This window comes from Stylophora pistillata, chromosome 3 (genome assembly GCF_964205215.1).
Source record: "Stylophora pistillata chromosome 3, jaStyPist1.2, whole genome shotgun sequence".
NCBI lineage: Eukaryota > Metazoa > Cnidaria > Anthozoa > Scleractinia > Pocilloporidae > Stylophora > Stylophora pistillata.
The window spans coordinates 32,393,149-32,414,726 of record NC_142521.1 but is presented as its reverse complement, the minus strand read 5'-3'; the positions used below and the strand labels follow the sequence as shown (position 1 = coordinate 32,414,726).

At 39.5% G+C, this 21,578-nt stretch overlaps 1 protein-coding gene across 1 annotated transcript; it reads left to right on the top strand.

The window, feature by feature from the left end:
- Positions 1-1,974: 1,974 nt before the first annotated feature.
- LOC111329611 (ATP-binding cassette subfamily C member 4) lies at positions 1,975-5,455 on the top strand. The gene is given in 5 exon segments (XM_022934346.2): positions 1,975-2,206; positions 2,948-3,187; positions 3,783-4,144; positions 4,797-5,226; positions 5,229-5,455. Coding segments are annotated over 5 exon segments (1,350 nt in total). The 3' UTR covers positions 5,315-5,455.
- The last annotated feature ends 16,123 nt before the right edge of the window (positions 5,456-21,578 follow it).

Below are 21,578 nucleotides of genomic sequence, written 5' to 3'. Positions count from 1 at the left end.
GTTCGTGCCATGGAATTTCCACGCGGCAAGCCCATACTTCTCTCCGTACTAATTAAAACAAAGACAAAATAAAAAAATAGAATGCAACTCACTATCTTAGACTGATAAATTCAAAACTTTTCTACATTCCCGTCTACTTTGTAGAACTCATTCTGTCTGTCAGCCCGATTACAGGTATTTTTCATAGCGAACTGTATCAAAAGACAAGCTAAGCACTTGCTTTGCTTAATCGATGATGTCGCCGAGAATGAATTTCAGAGTTTTGTTAATACTTTTGGGTAACGAAGAATTTGTTTCAGGAAAAGGTTTTTTTCCGAGCAAACGAACATTTAGCGGCCAAGGTCAGGGTTCCAACTCCATCATTTTAAAGTCAAGTGTGCTCGAACATGCTCTTTACAGGATCAAAGACTGAAGCTTCATTTTACATTTATAAACACCAGACTGTTATCGTAAAAACACAATCTTTATTTTTTGTCTCATGAACTGACGAAAGCCTCCCTCAGTTGGGAGACATTGTGAATTGCATTTTATTTCTTGCTAGTTTCGAGCATTAAAATAGCCTTGGTAAATTGATAACCTTCATAGAATTGCGCAATCAGAAAATTAATATAGTTCAGTCAACTTTTTCATTCGCACAACTGGGAGAAAATCGTATTATTCATTTCAATATCCGTGATTTCATTCAAATGTTTTATTCTTTATCTCTTTATCACGGTTTACAGTAAGTAAAAAGTCAAAGATAATTACATCAACGTCGAGGTCAACACCAGTATTTATGTCCACTGATTCGAGCTGAAGGGTGAGGAATGACTCTGGATATACTCATGTTTAGTGAAGTGAAGTGAAGTGAACACTTTATTTGAACACGATGGAGTATTCAGCATAGCTGGTGGGGTTGTGTATTTACAAATAAAAAACAAGTATTAAAAATTAATTATGAACCTATAATTATGTTTAGATCAGTATGCTATGTACTAAGACTGTAAATTTAAAATTCTAAAAATAAATATAATCATCATCTTTATATTTAATTAAAGCGGCAATTGGATCGAAATTTAGTCTTTGCAATATTCATTAACATCATTGTCACACAACATGGCGGTTTAAAGGATTATACTTTGGGACTAGGCCTAACTTAGTAAATACGCTATTGGCTTGCTTAGCCACTCAAGTGTTTTCCTCGTGAATACACAATACGTAAAGACTAGTATTGAAGAAACCTAAACTATCGGCAAGTGCGTTACTTTAGTATAGTTTGTGTGGTGATGTTCCTTTAGCTCTACATATTTTTGCATGGCAGCGAAGGTTTTTAATGCAAATACTTCCAATAAGTGAAGGAGGGGTACCAATATTTTTAATCACATGCTGTATAAGCCTCTAAAACTCTGATATGGTATTGTTCAAAAAATTCTGCAGACGTGAGATCATTTCATGCGTCATTTGACGTTTTTCAATGAAAAATATAATACTTGTAATTGAGGAAGCTTGTCAAGAATACTGAAGCAGAAATACGTAGTGAAAAAAATGTATAAATTCATTTCTTCCTGTGATTATCAGGGTGGGAACTAAAACATTTTAAAGGAGGGAGGTCACAGTTACAAATGCTGTGCCATTTGCGCACATTGATTCCACTGCTGCTCTTCCTAGTACAGCGGACTCATATTTACACCGCAGGAAAGACCGCTGATTGGATTATCGAACACCAAGGAGATTTATTCCATAAACATTTTTCAGATCCAAGGAGATAGTGCTTAGTGCAGCCCACGTAGCTTTGAGATACGAGCGTCTCTGCAGAAGAGCAATAATGATAGTACTAAGAATAGTGATATGCAAATGTTATTGAGCACCTGTGAGTCGAAACGTAACATAGGATGACGAAGAAAGATTTGGAACGTAGAGTCTAACGTCGATCAGCTGTTTCACCTACTGACGTCTCGAAAACTGCAAGTGACTGCCCCACGAATTCAAAAAAGTATGTCTTTGTTTGAGTTCGGTGGTACAAAGCCCTTACAAAGGCAATCAGCCAACTTAAATGTTCTCGCAAAATGCAAAGGCAACATCTTTAAATTTGAAGGTAATCGCGAATCTTCCTTGGTGGAGGAGGAAGACTGTGATAGCCTTTCAGAGATGGAAATGGAACCAGTGGATAGTGCTCCTGAACAGCACGTCGTTGAGATGAAAGAACAGGAAGAAAATTTGATGTGTGGTACTGTCACCTGGCGACTGTATTGGAAATATGTCAAGGAGGTCAACCACTACCCATGATCGTAGTTGTAGCAGTTTCCTTCATCTCAGCCCAAGGTAAGAAACTGCACTGAAGAAACTGAATCGTGGGAGGAAGAAATCAAAGTTTTTTCTACTCTCAGTAGAAAGCAGGCAATTAAAAAAAGCTAATTTTAACCAAAGGAAATCCTGTGTTTTGCTAACATCTGCCCTTCAAAATCAACAACGGAGTCCTTGAAAGTTGTGGTTTAATTTCTGTTTAAGCATGTCGTCATTTTGGTGACAAGGTTCATGAATTAATTCAATACAATACAGTCGCCCGTTCGAGGTTCTTTACCAAGTGAGGAGGTTTTTGTTATTTCTTAGCATGGTAAAGGAAATCTAACCGTTAAAACCTTTTTGACCGTCAACTTTAAAAATTGGCAACGAAGTGAACACCAACGAGAGGTTTATTCAACGACCTTGGAAGGAAAAGATTAAATTTTTTTTTTTTAAATTATGATATTTTTAGGCAGGACGTTTAATTCCACTCTTCAAGACAATTTTTTTCAAATAGCATCATTTTTGGCCATTCATTATCGTTTACACGCCGTGTGACTATAGGAAAATACTTGAATACATTTAGTCCGCTTAAGGATTTCTAGGTTCTTGTTTGTTGTACCGAACACCATCTCCTCGTCAGGTCAGTCTTGACTCCACCTTTCTAATAATTGTAATGTTTCAGTTGCCCTAATAGTTCCAAACTGGTGGTTGGCTAAAATTGCAGAGATGTCAAATGAAAAGCAGAAAGCTGTGGACACCCATGTTATTTACGCAAGTCAGGTTGCTGTATCTATCATTATCATGACAGCATCGTCCTTCCTGTTCTACTACCTTCTCAGAGCGTCCAAAGCCCTGCACAACAAAATGACCACAGCGATAATCAAGGCTCCTGTGTCGTTTTTCGACTCTACCTTAGCTGGTCGTATCCTCAATCGATTTCTAAAGATGTAGATTGCATGGACGACGAGTTACCGCCTCTGTTTTTGGAAGCCATTAAATTTTCCCTTTTCGCACTAAGTACTGTTTTGGTGCCTGCTGCAACAAACTACTGGCTTTTCATAGCCCTTCTCCCAATCATTGTGATATTTGGTTACTACGCATGTTACCAGTTGCAGTCTTAACGAGAACTGAAACGCATCGAAGCACTGAAGTGCAGCCCCGTTTACTCGCACATCACCAGGACATCAAATGGTCTTGAAGTAATTCACACTTCCCGAATGAACGAGGCTTTTCTTGGCAAGCTTTGCAGGTTAGTTCTCAAGAATTGCTGTCAACAGCTAAAACGCTCGACTTTTGGTTAATTTTTTGAGCTTTTTCTTATTCTTTTTACAAGTCTTTTTCCATTGTGGTGAACTTTGAGCAGCAAAATGGAACATGATATGTCCATGATATGAAAAATGCCATACAAGGCTAGCTTGTGCAATCTTTCGTGTCTCACTGAAATATCAGTCCCAGCACTCCTAAATAATCCAATCTTAAAACGTTGCTATTTAATTTATAGAGTTTATTTTTCTCAGCACTGGCTGGACTCGCTTTAACATACTCACTGCAATCCATAGACATCAGCCAATGTTCTGTGCGACAGGCCTCAGAGGTGGAAAATCTGATGACATCAGTTGAGTGGGTGATGTATTACACCAAGATAGGGTCTGAACCCGGGTACAGCGTTGAAACTCGCCCCCCTCAGTCATGGCACGATAAAGGAAGCCTGAAAGTAAATCATCTCTCCTTAGCTTACTATGAAGGCGGACCTTGTGTATTAGAGGACATCAGCTTTAGCGCCTCTGAGAAAGAAAAGATTGGAATTGTAGGTCGAACTGGCGCTGGAAAGTCATCTTTGGTTTCTGCTCTTTTCCGTATGCCGGAAGCCTCAGGGAAGGCAACAATATGAAATGATAAAAATTACCTTAGTTCCCTACGATTGAGTCACACTGATTTCAATTTTTAGAAAAGTTCTCAAACCTCAGGTTCCTTGTGACAGCAATATCCCAGTTCTATTCAGTCTCCCCGGTCTATAGCTAAGAAAAATTTATAATTCTTTAATGAAACGAAAAGTATTCTTGACCACGTGTATTTCTCATAATGTACCCACATGCCTGCAGCACAGTACAGTACAGTATTTGCATTAAATTAACATTTTGCGGGGGACTTTGGCTGCATTGAGCAGTTTACAATTTTGAAAGGAGATTTTGCAAATGCTCCCAATATCAGAATCAAGGCCAGACCACAACACCAGCAGCTACGTTCCGTACTCTTTGCGATAGGTGTGTGGGTTCCTTAACGTGCCTTGCTAACCAGCACAAGGAAGATGCAGGAGACGGGGCCTACAAATTTTTCGTTTTTATCCGGGAAGACTAGAATGTCTAAACATTTGTAGATGTCATTGCAAAGGCAGCACATCATCCTCAGTTAATTTAAGACCCTAGGTGTTGGTCCGGTCTCTACAGCACGATCAACCAGGCGGCCGTCTCAGGTAGACATGCAGAACTGTTCATTTACTATAATGCTTATCGTATAATTCATTTGTACAGGTAATTATCGATGGCATTGACCATACATCCATCAATCTCCAAGAGGCTCGCCGATCCATAGCTGTTATTACGCAAGCTCCGTTGCTTTTTGCTAGAACATTAAGAAGGAATCTGGATCCATTTAAAGATCACACAGACGCAGATCTGTGGAAAGCATTGGAAAATGTGCAGTTGAAGACTCTTGTGGAAGACTTTTCAGGTCAGCTTGAGTTCAAACTAAAAGAGTCCGGTGCAAACCTCAGCGTTGGTGAGAGACAGCTGGTCTGTTTGGCTCGTGCATTAGTTCAGAAGAGCAAGATCATTGTCATGGATGAAGCCTCTGCTAATGTGAATTTCAGGGCTGACCGTCTGGTCCAGCAAGTTATTCGTAACAAGTCCAAAGAATCCACAGTGCTAATCATTGCTCATCGACTGAATACCATCCTAGATTATGAGTGGTAGAGTTTGACAAACCTGAATCGTTGATGAGAAATGGGGGAATATTCACTGAGATGGTAAAAAAACCAGGGCCAGAGTAAGAAAACTTTAAACTGACTACTGCTGTCTGGTTTCCATCAGAGATGTTCAGATAAAAAATCTTCATTTCACTTTCTTCTTCTTGTTAACTGAAGAAATTTAAATTAAACATTTTCATGTATGCTATGTGCTGGAGGCCTACACGGCAGAAATTCACTCTTTCACAAGGATTTTTCACATTTTACTCGAGCATATTAACCAGGCTGTTTGTAATCATTTCTTTCACTCTATATCACGAGGTTATCGAAACGTTGTGTGCTTTCAGTATATTTCATTATTACATTTGTTACCAACTGTACAATGTTAATATTACAAACTTCATACGAGAGACAAGTGTAAATCAAGCTGGCTTTGGCTTCGATTACTATGAGGATTTGTGGGAGACTTTTTTTCGTATAATTGTCGATGCATGTAGATCTGAATGAGATCACGATGCTAGCTGGCCTTTTGCCTTTAACTCACTTGATAGAATTGTGTATGCTCATAAAGGATCCTCCGTTTTTGAAAGACTCCACATCCAAATTCATCCCTGTACGATGCAAAGTATAGTAACATTTGGGGGAAGAAAGATTATCACAATTACAAATTATGATTAGAGTAGGTGGGACAATAAAACTTCAAATTAACCCAGGCGTCGAGTCCACGGCTTTCCTTCAGAACTGGTAAGGCGCTGTAGCTAATTCGAGTCATCAAGGCGGCTTAGAAATGGCTGTTGTGTGACTTGGTGACTTACCCGGGAATATAAGTTTATTAAAGAGAATCATTTATTTAAAATGGGAAAAAAGGTATTAATCAAAGAGAAATCATTATAGTTTGACATAGTGTTGAAGCGACCTCTGAGATAGGTAAGAAAGGAACCTGTTATCGTTTATCATCTTTTGCAAAGGATTGATATATGCTAAGAGATGGTCAAGTCCTCTCTTGTGCATGCTAGAGTGGATAAATTCTCTTGTAGATGTGCGGTGTAAACAGATTCGCTTTACTTTCATAGATGCTCGAACCCGATTTTTGAACATTTATTAATAATAATAATAATTTTTGATATTTATATTGCGCAAATTAACATGTGAATATGATCAAATGCGCATCACAACACTTTTCGGGGGACTTTGGCCGGACTGCATCAGCAGTTTACAAACAATCGAAGGAACTTATTTGAAGATGCCCCCTCCACCCCTATCCCAGTAAACAGGCCAGACCACATCACAGTAATCTTGTGAGTGGGTTCTTTAACGTCCCCTGCCTAACCAAATTAGCTAATTAGTAGATGCAGGAGACGGGACCTACGGTTTATTCGTCCTTATCCGAGACGACTAGAATGTCTATTCATTTCTTGATATATCAGAAAGGTAGCGCATTCTCCTCAGTTATTTTAAGACCTTGGGTGTTGGTCCGGCCGGGGCTCGAACCATCGACCTCGACCTCCCGCACAACAGTCCAGCGCTCTAACCAATTGAGCTAACCGGGTGACGGTTATTTATTGAATACACCATTCCTTGGAAAAGAAACAGAACACATTCAAGCCCGTGTTTTAAAAGCCGTCACCCACGGGAATGTTTGAACCCGACTGAAGTCAGTTCGAAGATTCATCGAATGTTTCCCAAACAATTTCATTCTTAGTTGAGAGAAAGAACTGTTTTAACTACAATAAGCAGAATGTGGCGTGTCACGAATGATACGATGAAAGTAAACGACGGCTTTCAAATCTACTTAATAAAGTCCATTCTGGATGAAAAAGAAGCGAATTTGTGGTGAGTGCGTGAGCGTAGTTGTCGTACTTGTTTATACGCGTACATCACGAGTGCCATGACTGTCGCTCCTACAATTCACCAAATGCATGTGTGCCCAGTGCGTGAAACAGTTTTCTGTTGCTAACAGGTAAAGCATTAGACTAAAAGTTCGTCGTTTACAGGTTGCAGGTGATATCTTTTGCTTTTTTGGCCAGACTCTCTAAAAGCAAACTATTCATGGGAGCGGGAACAGAACCCATAACCCAGGATGTACCAGTGTGAAGGAGATAGAGATGGATCAGTCTTCTGCTTCGCATGCTACCAGTAGTCCTGAAAGAGTCGTTTTGAGATGGATCCTGAATCTTCCAAAAACAAATGGCACGATCTCCACGCGCTATCACAGTGCTCAGGCAAAGAAACTATCGCAGCTTTACACCAATCATTTTTATTTACTTAAAGTGATTTTCCTTACCATTTAAAACTGGACGGACGTAAACCTACGTAGATAAATCGTCGGTTGTTCGAAGGGTGCATGACGCTACCCGACCGATGAATCGCTCTCAAGCGGATAAGTGTTGACAAATCTTACTGCGCTATCCACCGGATAGAGGACTATCCAGTGGATAGCGTTTCCCATACTTCTTACAACTGGGGCTAGAATTGTAGTTTATATAAAAGTATATTGTTAAACGATAAAAATACAACTATATTCAGTCTAATATCGTAAGGGTTTACTTATATTGTTGTTGGGGAAAGGAATAGAAATGTTGTGTTACTTTAAACCATTCGATACAAGGGGTTATGAAAAGGCAGGTTGATTGCCTCTTATTCCGTTTGGAAGTCTTATCTTAAAGGTAGAGTTTGGTCACGTTTTCCTCGTTATGATCGTGAAGTTGACATGGAAACAGTTTTTCAGTTTCTACGGTAGTTAGCCTCCCGGTTAGCTCAATGGATAGAGCGCTGGACTGTTGTGCGGGAGGTCGAGGGTTCGAGCCCCAGCCGGACCAACACTCGGGGTCTTAAAATAATTGAGAAGAATTTGCTACCTTTCTACAACATCAAGAAATGGTTAGATATTCTAGTCTTCTCGGATAGGGACGAATAAATGGAGGTCCCGTCTCCTGCAGGGTCGGGGTAGGAGATGTTCATTTCCCACACACGAGATTACTGTGTGATGGATGTCCTCCCCTGGGGTGGAATGGGTGGGATATTGGGCGCACTTAATTTGGAGCCTTGCTCTGTTGTGCGACCCTCACCACACTCTGGTTAAAGTGATTAAATAAATACTAGATAGTGTCTTGGGAAAGCTATGTTATTAATTATGTTAATTTGTTAGTCCAGGAACAGTGAACCTGTCTGGTAACTTGAAAGTCACGTTCGACCCCTCTCGTTCCTAGAGATGACCTAAGGTGTAACATGTGATACCCTTCATGTTTCGCAATTAGATAGTTGTTATTACTGGCGCGTAGCAACTTAGAGGTGGTACTTGTGAACGCCCCCTCTTCTCCAACTGTTGTGATCATGATGTTGTTATGTAACGGTTTTCTAAGGTAATTGTCTTTTTTTTTTTAGATATCCCTTCAAGTGTGAATAATATTCTGTCAATAGGTTAGTTATGATTTTTATATTACCAATCTTGTTTCTATTCTGGCCGATCTCAGCTGTAAGATAAGAAATTTAAGGTAGAAAAAGATTTTGTAACTGCGCAAATAACTCGAAGGCGTATACCTAGTGAGCAGGAACTGTCATACGTAATCTAACATGATTCGATGGTTGAGACGGAACGATGACGATACAAGAAGATTGACAGCTTAGTAATGTCACCTGCAGTGTCACCTTTATAAACGGTGACCCTCGTTTTTCTAGTTAGATAGAAGCTAGTCCCCGTTGTAACAACTTGAGAAGAGAAGAGATTAAAGAAGAGTCAACCAAACCAACTACGAGTGTTAGAGATTTTACTTCTAATAATATCAGTACTTTTTATTCTGAGCGCTTGTTAATAAACAGGTTTCAGATCGTGACAGATAATTACTGAAAATATCTCATATCAGATTGTTCAGTTCATGAGAAATCCTGCCACAATAACAGTCCAAAGTTGTTCGGGCTCTTTTTCCACATTTTTCTTTAGGTTTAAGAAAACAAGAACACTGCCATTTACCAGCCGAGTTTATTCTGTGTTACGAAAGACTGCGCCCTATTTTCTGAGTAGCGGGAATAATTTCTCCTAAAACAGAACATTTAGGTGGTGAAAACCACATGTGAATAACTGGGAAAACTGAGCTATGTGGCTCATGTTTTTACAAAGTCCATAGCCAGAATCGTTTATGGCAAAGATAAAGCATCCCTGTCTACAGAAGAGAATTCCTCGGCCAAATCCCTACGATTGACCCTACGTAGGGCAGTGTATAAAGTTGTATAAGTTGCATCTGTATGGTTTTTCTGTTTCCAAACTCGCAAAGTTTGATAGGCATTTTCCTCCAATACTTTATATCGCATTTCGATCGGTTTAATTATGGACTCATCCAGGTCCAGCAAATGACGCCTAAGGAACTTCCAATTGTTAAGGTTCTGTGCCAAGTCTTGCAGCTCCGCCAGAGTGGGATAGCCTTCTTTAACTGTATCTGCCAAGATGATAGTCAAAAGGAGATTAATCATTTGGATTTTACACTTTGGGCACCTTGTTTTCGCGAGTTACAGAACATGTTAATTTAATGATTTAATCCAATTTAATTCAATTTAATTTAGTCCATTTTCATTGCATTAAGTTTTGCAGTGGGGAAGGACTAGAAAGGAACATAGGAACCATACGTGCTATTCCACCCTCCCACCCATCCCACCCGAGAGGAGGACATCCATCACACAGTAATCTCGTGTGTGGGAAGTTAACGTCTCCTACCTCAACCCTGCAAGAGACGGGACCTCCATTTAATCTAACCATTTTTTGATCTTATAGAAAGGTAGCAAATTCTTCTCAATTATTTTAAGACCCTGAGTGTTGGTCTGGCCGGGACTCGAACCCTCGACCTCCCGCACAACAATCCAGCGCTCTATCCATTGAGCTAACCGGGAGGCGGTTTGTAATTTTGTCTCCAGCTTTTAATTGACATTCTAAAACAGCGACAGGAACAATATAAAATCACTGACACAGGTATTCTTCCTTCTTCGGTTATCATTTACTCCGAATGAGTAACTTGCAAATGCAAAGATTTACCTTGGAAGCTATTCTTTGGAGAGGAAACAGAATACAGTCAAACCTGTTTTCCTCGTGGCTGACCACGTAATACAGGTTGGCCTCTTGACTACAGGTTCCACAGAAAAGAGTAAGATAAAAACAATTAAAAATACCTTTTCGAATTCATGCCTTGATTGACCACTTGATGTAAAAAACTCGCTCAAAAATACTAGTAGCGTTGATAACACAGATTTAACCCTGCTTAAAAGGTTACTCTCAGTTTTGTCTTAGTAATCCCGCTTTAAGTGATAGTCAAATACAGGTAGATGATGCTACAAACAAGCTGTTGGGACTCAATCAATACAAGGTTAACGCTTAATACGCTGTCGCTTAATACAGGTTCGACTGTGTAGGACCTCATTTACATCATGCACCATACAACAGAGTTTTGTAAGGTTAAAAAATACATTTAATCGTTTTTGGCCGTTTAGGAGCTGGACCATCATTGGACGACGGAATTCTTAAATTTTCTGAACCATCGCCTACCTCTGACGTACCTGTAGACAAAAAGAAAGGCTGCATGCTCAAACACTGGCGGTGTATTCAATTCTTACAGCGTACCTACAGATTCGTCGCCATGCAAAATTGGAGAATTCCAGTCTGCAATGTGTATTCTCTTCGATCATTGGTCTTAAAATTTTCCATGTACAAAAAACTGTCATTTTTTTTACCATTTACAAAGTTACAAATGACACATTCATGGCTTCGAGTTTTACTTTAGAAGCACTGGGGTGAATAACCTGGATGAAAACGCGACAGGTGACTTAAGGCGGAAATTTTCTGAAAGACTTAAAACTCATGTTTACAACCATGCTCATCTTGCGCAGTTCGGAAACAATGAAAACCGAACGGTCAGCTAGTCCTTATTTGACTTTTTAATCTATACTATGTAGACCGTACTTTGCATGCTATGAACATTCTGTTATCAGTCTTGCGAACTGGAAATCCGTCTCTGGTCGAACTGAATTTATAAAAAGACTTACCACATGCAACTTGAACAACTTGAGTCTAACGTAAGAGAAGAAAGAGAAAAAAATATGAAACTGCTTTGGAATAACTTAAGAGGACCGAGAAACCACTACCTTTTAAAAAGTGAATTTAGTAAGCTTTACCAAGGTTTGATCATTTGGCGAATAGAGGAATCAATTTAAGAAATCCTGTCTAAGAGGGTATCAGAGGGTATAAAAAACGGCGTAAAAAGGTATAAAACAAGCAAAAACAAACAAAAAAAATTGGAGGAAGCGACAAGAGAAAAAAATTTATGATTTAGGCCATAAATAGGATGCAGCTGAATTTACCAGTTCTTCATTTGGACTGGTATTGTTCTCAGTAGATTCAGCCCCTGCTCCCGCCCATTTAATGAATGGTTTGAATTTGATGTTCACATTATATTGCAGTGGAATCTTACTCTTTGGATCTTACTTTTTGACGTGGAACAATTGTCATGGTTTGGAGACAAATTAAAATCATTCCTTTTAATGAACTTTATTTGGAGAATTCGTCTTAGCTTCTTTTGCGCAATGGCTTCGCTTTGGTACTTCCCTGAACGATTAAACCTGAATGCCAAAAGATATATTATTTGATAAATAAAAATTTCCTTCACCCTTCGCAAACTGAGTTCACGATAAAGATCTAACTTCTATCTCAGTCAATGTGTTTGGCTGCTCTATCATGTGAGCAATTTTTGGCGATTCGCGGATGGAGGTGCTAAGACATCGATCAAGTCCTACTTCATGGAGATCATTTTTTTCTCGGTGCATTCAGCAGCAGTGAAGTTTTATGCAAAAATGCTTTCATTCAGAGTAAACGGCCGCCTGCAGCTTGCTGGTCTCGGGAGAAAAGAGAGGAAGGTGTGAGGCCAACCTGCTTTCTGTCGAAAGCTACTTTGGTAGCACCGACAAAATTTTCACAGCATTCGCTCGTTGAGGCGTTAAATTTGATCATTGAGTCAAAATCTCTGCCCGTTGAGGTAAATAATTCGACCATTGAGTTACTTTTTCCCGTTGAGGCGAAAGAAAAGCTTGCAAGATAGATTCAAAATGTGGATCACTTGTTGAAGCTAACCATTCAATTGCCAACTCAAGTGACTGTTTGGGCTTTGAGACAAATTTTGAGTCGATTTCATCTGTGGAGAGCATCCATTCGGCCGTCGAGTCCAACTGTTTTTCAACCTTTGAGTCAAAAGAAAACTTCTCGAGCACAACATTGTCGTTTGCTCAATGACTTTTGAACATTCCTCAAAATGTATTGGTCTTGTCGAAAGGCGGTCCGCGAGTTTTGAAAGACAAAAGCTTGATTGTGATATTTCCAGCATAGAATATAGAGAGCGCCGATAAGGGTTGATCAATGCGAATGACACCTTTTATCGTTGCCTTTCTTTTTGTCCAGCATTGATGAATATTTCCTTTTGTCCAGCATTGATGAATATTTTCACAACCTACAAGCAATTACAAAAAAGCGACACCGACCCCTATTACACCGCTTATTTCAAATCGTTTTATCAGTTTTTTCTTCAAGCTCTGACGCCAGCACCCACTTTCACATTGAAACTTTTGGTCTCTCCAATATTACCTTAAAATAAAAGTCGTCAGCCGATGCACCATTACACGGTTTGAGACCCTTATGAAGCGATGCAATTATTTGGACATCCTCAAAGAGATTCTCGTTAGAGCTTCCACATCCATAAAGGAAGACTGAGTATGTAGAAAACCATTCCTGTCTGACTCGTTTTTCCAAATGACTAGGATAACAACAAAATCTCAATTGAGAATTTCTACTAAACTCATCGGCTCTGCACAAGCACGCAGCGAATCCGGCCGCTCTTGACATCATATCAGCAAGATGATACGGAGGAGGTTGCCTTCTTAAACGTTTTCTTCTCTTTCGCCATAAGCAAAACCTACAAAGAAATGAATAAAGGCTGATAGTTTCTAAAGAAACTGTTTGGGGCTGCGTCGGTGGGGGTAACGAAATAATTTGAATGTATCAACAAAGTTGAAATGGTAAACTGGCCACCGTTACGGCTATAAAAGCTGACGTTTAGTCGAGCGTTAGCCCTTAGCCCTTCGCCCTTCGCCCTTCGCTCCGACGAAGGGCTAACGCTCGAAACGTCAGCTTTTATAACCGTAACGGTGGCCAATTTAACATTTCAACTTTGTTGATACATTCAAATTACTACAAAAAAATGAATCGTTATGTCAGCGTTAGATTTTCGTTCTTCAAGTTTGGTGAAAATATTTACACTCAAAAGTGTAAGAAATATCTAAACAAGTTTTATATTATGCCGCACCGTTCGAGATTGTCATTCCACGAAATGTGCACAATTTGTTCTAACTGGTGCGTGCGTTCTCCAGAATTTTTTTTTTTCTGAGTGCAAGGTATGGTTTAGGTATATCAATATAACTCCTAAGTGCTTTCTCGCCTTTTAGAAACATCAAAAATCCACAGATTGTCATATCATTTTAGAAAAGGCCAGACTCCCATTCTGTTTTTATAAATAATGACCATTTGAGAGAGCAAATTGAAATCTTTTAACACACCGAGTAAAATGTGTGACTTGAAATGTCAGCACTTCATCATTTAGTTCCAATGGTCTGGGCAGCTCCTTTGTTATGTTATGTCTTTCCAGCCTGTTATTCCGTCATCAGAATTTGCGTACACCACTATTTCACGGGTCGAGATATCTACACATTGTTTCTCGTCTGCTCTGAGCGACATGGGGAGTGTAATTTCAACTGGTTCTATTTGTTGAATAGTGCTGAAAAATGTAATGTGCAATACATATCCAACCAAGACTCGACTGTCTTCCAACCATTCCTTTGGGATTTCTTGTACCTTCAAAATAATGTTATCTGAACACAATTGTTTCCCCTTTAAGTTTATCCCTGTAGGAAAATGTTCCGCAAAAAAGTGGAAAGGAAAAAGAAAAGAAAAAAAAAACAGAGAAAAAAAAAAGACATAAGCGTTGATTTGAAAGTTCGTCAGGAGTAGCAATAATCAAGATCCAGACTGTACCCTATTCTGTTATAAAGTATAAAGGGAGTCTTAACAGCGCAAACCAAGTATATGGGTAAATGAGATTACTCGAAGAGTTCGGTCCTCTCGATTTGGAGTCGAGCGCACTAATCATGAGGCCACCAGACAACAGGGACCTCAAGCAAACCGCAACGGCGACGGTAACGAGGACGTGGGAAAACGAAAGATCTAATAGTCCTTTTTACGGTTGTGGGCTTGGTGGCCAAGCCTTTGAACAAGAGTGAGGCTAAGGGTGACCTTGTTATGATAGAGATGTTGCTTCTTTTCAAATGCAAATGTCTTTGTTATCATGCTAACTAGATACAGGTCTCTATCACAACAAGGTCACCCTTAGCCTCACTCCTGTTCAAAGGCTTGGCCACCAAGCCCACAAGTGGAAAAAGGACTATTGGCATGATTTGCGCCTAGTGTAATAAGAATTTTTAACATATAGTTCCTATAAATAACCCCTTGTGTAGTTGTCCCGTTTTGGCGCCAGAATGCTTTCACAGGGAATCTGGGGTCGAATTAGCCCTTTTTATTTAAATAGACGAAAAAAATTTAATACTGGTCTAACGGTCAACAGAAGACATCCGCAAAAAGAACGCGTAGAGATGTTTGGGCTGCCGGACAGAATTGAAGGTAACATTTAGTGGCGATTTCAACCCTTCAAATGTTATTTCATATTTAGAACACAATCAATCTATTTGCTTTGCAGTTTGACTGTTATCGTTGGCAACCAGTCCAAAAATAAATTGGCTTTCTTTACATTAGTAACCTTCACATTTAGTAACGCTTCGCATCGTAAGCGCGAATCATGGCAGAACAATAGCTCAGCAAGTGGGTTTTAAAACTTAATACATTTCTTAACCTTCCTTTACAAAACAGCGGCGTGAAATCATTAACAATTCGCATTGTCTACGAACCGAAATCGCGACGGCAAATTATTTAATTTCCATTCGGAAGTCAACGCTACTTTTATACGTTATGTTGAGGTTGAGGTGTGGCGTCGTATGAGACGGTAAAACCATGCAGCCATTTTCGAAATTCCAATTAAGAGTAGAAATTAATTTCAGTTTTAATCGACGTCTTCTTTGGTGCCGTCGTCCTGACTGCTAAAGGTCCCTAACAAAGATTCAAAGATAAAGGCTGATAGTTTCGAAAGAAACTGTTTGGGGCTGCGTCGGTGGGGGTAACGAAATAATTTTGATATATCAACAAAGTTGAAATGGTAAATCGGCCACCGTAACGATTACAAAAGCTGACGTTTCGAGCTTTAGCCCTTCGTCGGAGCGAATAGAGGAATTGTGGTTTGTGTGTGCATTTAAAGGCAGAAAATGGAGCTAAGTTATTGGTGGGAACATGGCAACGAGAAAAACAAGAATAAATTAGTGGAATGAAAAGCGTTCGTTGATCCCTGTGAGATTTAGACTGCCGGTTTGAAAGATGAGCTTTTGTTCAAGATTTTTTACGGTTTTCCGTGCTACTAAGTGTAAGGAAAGACCGCAGATTGCCATATGTTGCTTAGAATGTTTAGGTAAATTAAAATGCCTAGCGACTGGTTTCGATGTGTCCTTGTCATTCCTTTCCACGTCTCGAAGGCGTTCTCGGAATCGGTCACTCAGTCTTCTGCCTGTTTCGCCGATGTGTATATATCTTTTTGCAATAAGTGCAAGTTATGCAATAGATTACATTGGAGGAGGTGCATGTTCCCACCAATAACGTAGCTCCATTTTCTGCCTTTAAAAGGACGCACAACCCACAATTCCTCTATTCGCTCCGACGAAGGGCTAACGCTCGAAACGTCAGCTTTTGTAATCGTTACGGTGGCCGATTTATCATTTCAACTTTGTTGATATATTCAAAAGATTCAAAGAAACGTATATTTAAAACGTGGAATTTACCCATTTCTTCAACCTTCGTTAGATGACCGATCATTAGGCGGAATGAAGTATGAATTGACCAACCAGCAACGCTACCACTGATACGATGGTGGTGCTGAGACCTAGATACACAATAAATACTCAAAGTAGTAGCATCTTGATTTAAAACACAGCAATTGCTTTTAACAAAATCACTTTGCAACAGAGCCGCCATCTAAATGCTGTGGGCAACCACTGGGCTTTACAATACCCATCAGAAGTGCAATAAAGTAATTGAAAAAAACATTAGGAGCTTTTCTTTTATGCTTCGTTTGATCTACTTAATACTTAGATTAAGAGCATACCTTCAGGGTTAGCTGCAAGTTCCCTTCAGTCACAATCTCTGCTGGAACTGTAACTTGTACGTCTGGATACTCCGCAATTTTACAGATAAACTTCTGATTACGTGTATGGTTAATCAAGTGTGTGTGCGACTTCAATCTGTAGATAACAACATGGGTGGAACAGCGTGTCACTCTGGCCTCGGCATATGGCACTCTTAGCTCAGTTTGAAAAGAGGTTTTCTTCGAGACCTGTTAGGAAACAAAGGCGTTTGCACGAAGGGAAATGTAATCAATACGTCTTCGTGAACATTGCAGTTTAAAAAGACGAGATGCCTACTATGTGAAAGATATTTAGATAGTCAGAAGCATATCCAAAGCTCTCACCGCCGAATATGTCAGGTGCACGAGACTTTCATGGAAGCAATGAGCAGAAATCATGGTAAACGTATAAAACCTTAAACACATCTTTTTGCTTTTAAGGGAAATGTATGAATCATCAATGATAAAAATGGAAAAGGCGGTGACTGAGGGAAAAATTCCTCGGAATTAAACACACGTTTTAGCCTTTATTATTACCTGAGGTTTCCAAAACGTTTGTTGCCTCCAAATCTTTCCACTCGCTCTTAGTCGAATTAACTAGCTCATATCCCTTAAGTTTAGCGGCACTATGTGAGAGGGAAACTGTCACTGTTTCATCAAATTCTCTAGTGAAACTAGAGCCTGATGATTCAATAGATGACAACTGTATCACATCGCTAACCAACTCCTCATTCATCCCCAAAGGCAGAAATTCCAGTGGCGAATCAATACTGGGTACATCTGAACAATATGACTGTTGGAACAGCGTTTGGGTCAAATTTCAAGCACGCAGCAGCTTGGATTTCCTGAAGCGTCCACAATGCACCACTTTTGCCAACTGAACATCTTTTTAAATGGATGAAAACAATACAAAAGACAAATCAAAAAAATTTAAATCTAAAACCAGACTAGGAAAGTGGCAGTCGTTAGTTATGAAGCTTAGCAAGTCCTCTGAATGAAAGGAAAAGTTGCAGATTATGGACGGACAGAAAACGCAGAAATAGATGAACTTACATGGTCCTTTCCATCTGTAAGCTGATTTTTTTCAGGTTATCCTTTAAAGATTAGGCCATAGCTGTGTTCAAAGTGTGGATAAAGGTATCCACCGGATAAATCTCTATTCAGTGGATAGCACATTAACATTTAATCGTTGAATATTTATTCGTCATCTCTGCTGAATAGTGTTATCCACCATTTGAGCAACAGGGCTCGGAAAGCGGTAGGAAATTGACGAGAATTCACAGTTGTGAAATTTTCTTCAGGTATGTGATCTAAGTAGCTATGTTAAAAGCGGCAAAGGAGATGCTATAGAGTCTGGTGGCAAGGAGCTGGGTTTTCTTACAAGAGCTTTGATTGCATCATCATGATGAAACATACTCAAACAGCTTTGTTACAACACCTAGGGAAGGAGAGGTATAAGAAAAAAGTCTTCCAGGGAGAGTTTTATAAGTTCTTGATAAAAACATCGCGAGAATTGTTTTAAAATAGCAAACTTAGCGAAAAAAAAAGCAGCACTATGATAGTTGCACACGCCTAACATTTAAGAAATAATAAAGGAAGGAGGGCAATTTGAAAGCATAGTGTGTGTAGGACTTTACGTGACAATCAGCAACATGTTAGAGGAATGTATGATGCTTGCTGAAAAGCATGTAGACGTGTCGAAGACGTGATAAGGTGATAGGCTTCATCCCCTGGAATCTGCTTGGGCTGGGCTATCAGAGGGACAGAAGATGGTATAAGCATAAGGCAAACGCGATGTGTGATTCTTCAAACCGTTGTATATCTCAGTGTAGGGACCTTAAGCAGTCAGGACGGCAACGCCAAGAAAGACGTCGATTAAAAATCGAGTTTCTTCTTTTAAATAGAAGTTGGAAAATGGTTGCATGTGTTTACCGTCTCACAACATAACTCATAAAAGGAGCGTTGAGTTTCAAATGGAAATTAAAATAATTTGCCGTCGCGGTTTTGGTCCGCAGACAACGCAAATTTTGGCGATTTCACGTTGTTGTTTTGCAAAAGACGGCTAAGAAATGTACAAAGTTTTAAAACGCACGTGCTGAGCTATTGTTCTGCCAATGAGATCTTTTATTTTTTCACGTCCTCATTGCCGTCGCCGTCGTGGTTTGCTCGCCGTCGTGGTTAATGTTATCAGCCTCAGCCCTCGGCTTCGGCTTCGGCTGATAACACTTACCTCGACCTTGATTATTCCGGATATCACAATAACCTCATCCCATAATTGTTTATATTGATGATAATGATAGCAACATTATTATCACTGATACGATTTTTTTCGTTAATAGTATCGATAATAGTGATAACGATAATGATAAAAATGATTATAATCTTTAGAAGAAGAAAAAGAAGGACAAAAAGAACTACAAGAACAATATAAGAATAAACACATTTTTAGTCAATATAACTGGTTTGATAAAGACAAAATGGGGCATTCGGCATCATTGTTATGGTTATAAAAACAAACCGCTCTGATTCATTTGAAGTAATTTCTTCCATACATTCTGGAAAACAAATGTTCATCTGCTCTTGTTCTTGAGGATCCTCCAGCTTTCTTTCTATCTTGGCCCGAGATCCCCACTCCATGGTATCTCTTGATCCTGTCTCCTGATCCTGACTCATAAGACATTTTAAGTTACTATGATCGGGCACAACCTCTGCAAAAATAAATAAAGGAAAATATTTTAGTGGTTGCTCAAATCGCGCCCCTCTCATCCTGTCAGATAGTTAATAGTGATGAGAACAGAAGAGACAAAACTAATTAAACCAAATGAATATATTTACAGTAACCATGTGGAGGAAACTAGCTTTTCAACCTACCAAAATCAGTCAAGAAATATCCTCTGCAAGCTCTGTACTCCTCTTCCGCAGTAGTTGTTTTGAGTCCCAACTCAGTTATCCTAACTTTCCTCCTAAATTTCTTCCGTCACAAAACACCTTTGCACCTCTTCATTCAAGAGACCAGTGCAGTAGTCAAGCCACAGTGTATAAAGTATTTCTAATGATCTGCAGAACACAATGATTGTCAAGCTCCCAGGCATAAGATCTACAATTAAAATTTTCCGAAAGTTCGTCTGATACTTTAGAAAGGATTCAAATCCATCTGGTGCAGAAGACGAAAGTCTTCCTAGAAATCTTTGTGCGAGCTCGGCCAAAAGATACTCTACTTCACACCTGATTCCAGGGAAAGCAATTATTCTACCCTCAATACGAAAGCCTGGGCACAGGAGGCTCGGTGTACAGTTGTATTGCGAACAAAGCTTTACATAGCGGATTCGATCTCACGTTTTGACCACTTCAAGTGAAATCTGTGGTTATGAAGCATATGGATCTTCCCTACAACCACTCCAGGATGCGTTGAAACCTCATCTTTCGTTTTACTACTCTTCGGACTCCTTTTGCCCACACAGTTACGGTTTCTTCCGATGACTTAGTTTTCCGGAGACGAGGAAAAGGTTGTGCAGTCAGGATGTGTCACAATTCCAAACTGACTTCACTCTACTAAATGCTATGAAAGTGGTCAGGTCATGCCACTGAGGGAGAATTCCATCGAAAGTTGTGCGGTTTTCATCGGATCGAGAAACGGGGTGAAAACTTTTGATGTCGCAACATTCACCAATGCGAGGAAACTCTTTGAATTCTCTTTTTGGACTAATTTTCTGGTTTCCTGTTTAGAAAGCTACTGATGAAGGTTCTTCTGGCCTTAGTCACTGTCAAGGTTATCGAGAGAGAACAGCATGTGTTCTCGAAACGGAACTTAACCTGTTTCGTTGTTGTGTAAACAACCTCAGTTTAAGCAACAGTGATCAGTTTTGTCAAACAAAACACTCAGTTAGCCCCCAACATGCAGCGTCCTAGTTCACTTGTTAGTAGAGCCCAATTGATGTCTAAAAATCACGGTTTTAATCCTCGTCGACGTTTGATCTCAACCAAAATTCTTTTTCTGCAGTGACTTTAATTGCACACCAAAGTGTGATTTATAATGGTAAATAGACTTTTCCCTTTGTTTGAGGCACAGTTATGCACATGTAACATTCTTTGCATTTCTCGACGTATTTTCTCACGCTTTCTAATTACGAAGTACTTTTCTTACGACCAAGTATCTAAGGAACGAGCGCGCAACGCTAGTTTGATTTGAACTAACAAGGTTCAGTTGTTAAAATACAGTTGTTTGGTTTAGTCATTGATCCAGCGCTGCAAAAGTTACAAAAGCCGAGAGCTGTCTTTCATTTTCCCAGAAATTTGATTGGTTTCTTTGAACAAGCCTTGAAATTAGAGTAGTTGGTTTGTTTTAGTAGCGCTTTCTTTATTGGCTAAGAAAAAGTTGCGATTTAGAGCAAAACATTATCCCATCGATGAGGGTCAATCGGATTGCAGGGATCACCATTGAATACAAAGTGCATGTAACAAAGATAATAATAATGATAATGATCATTGTAATAATTATAATATTAATAACAACAGCTACAAGAACAACAATAACAATAACTTAATTGATCTCTCCCCCAGTAGGGCTTTTCTGGGTCAATACAGTCAAATTGAAACGAACGTAGTAAATAGAACGAGAATTTAAAAATCCCAATTGAGCCGATGGAAACCAGTTTTCTATGTTCACACAGCAGCCAAGGAGTTGAGCTCGGGACAACCGAGAACAATTACAGCGAGTAACTATGTGTCAGAAAGGTTTTGCATTTATGTTATGTAGATATGGAAGAAATGCTGTAGGCCCAAAAAAATTTGAACATAGGTCAAAAGCATTAATTATTCCAAACGTCGTGACATTTGCAGCGATAATTGTTATCAAACCTTGAGGTCTTTTCAGAGGGGCAAGTCGATCCTGCAATCCTTTGTATAGATTCCTACCTGTTTCTCCTTCTCACTGTGAGCTTTCTTTGGGATATATTCGTCTTCTTCAAGAGAAAAACACACAACGTTTCGATGACTCCATGTTATCATTCTCAAGTGAGAAGAGAATAAAAATGAATAGTTAATTG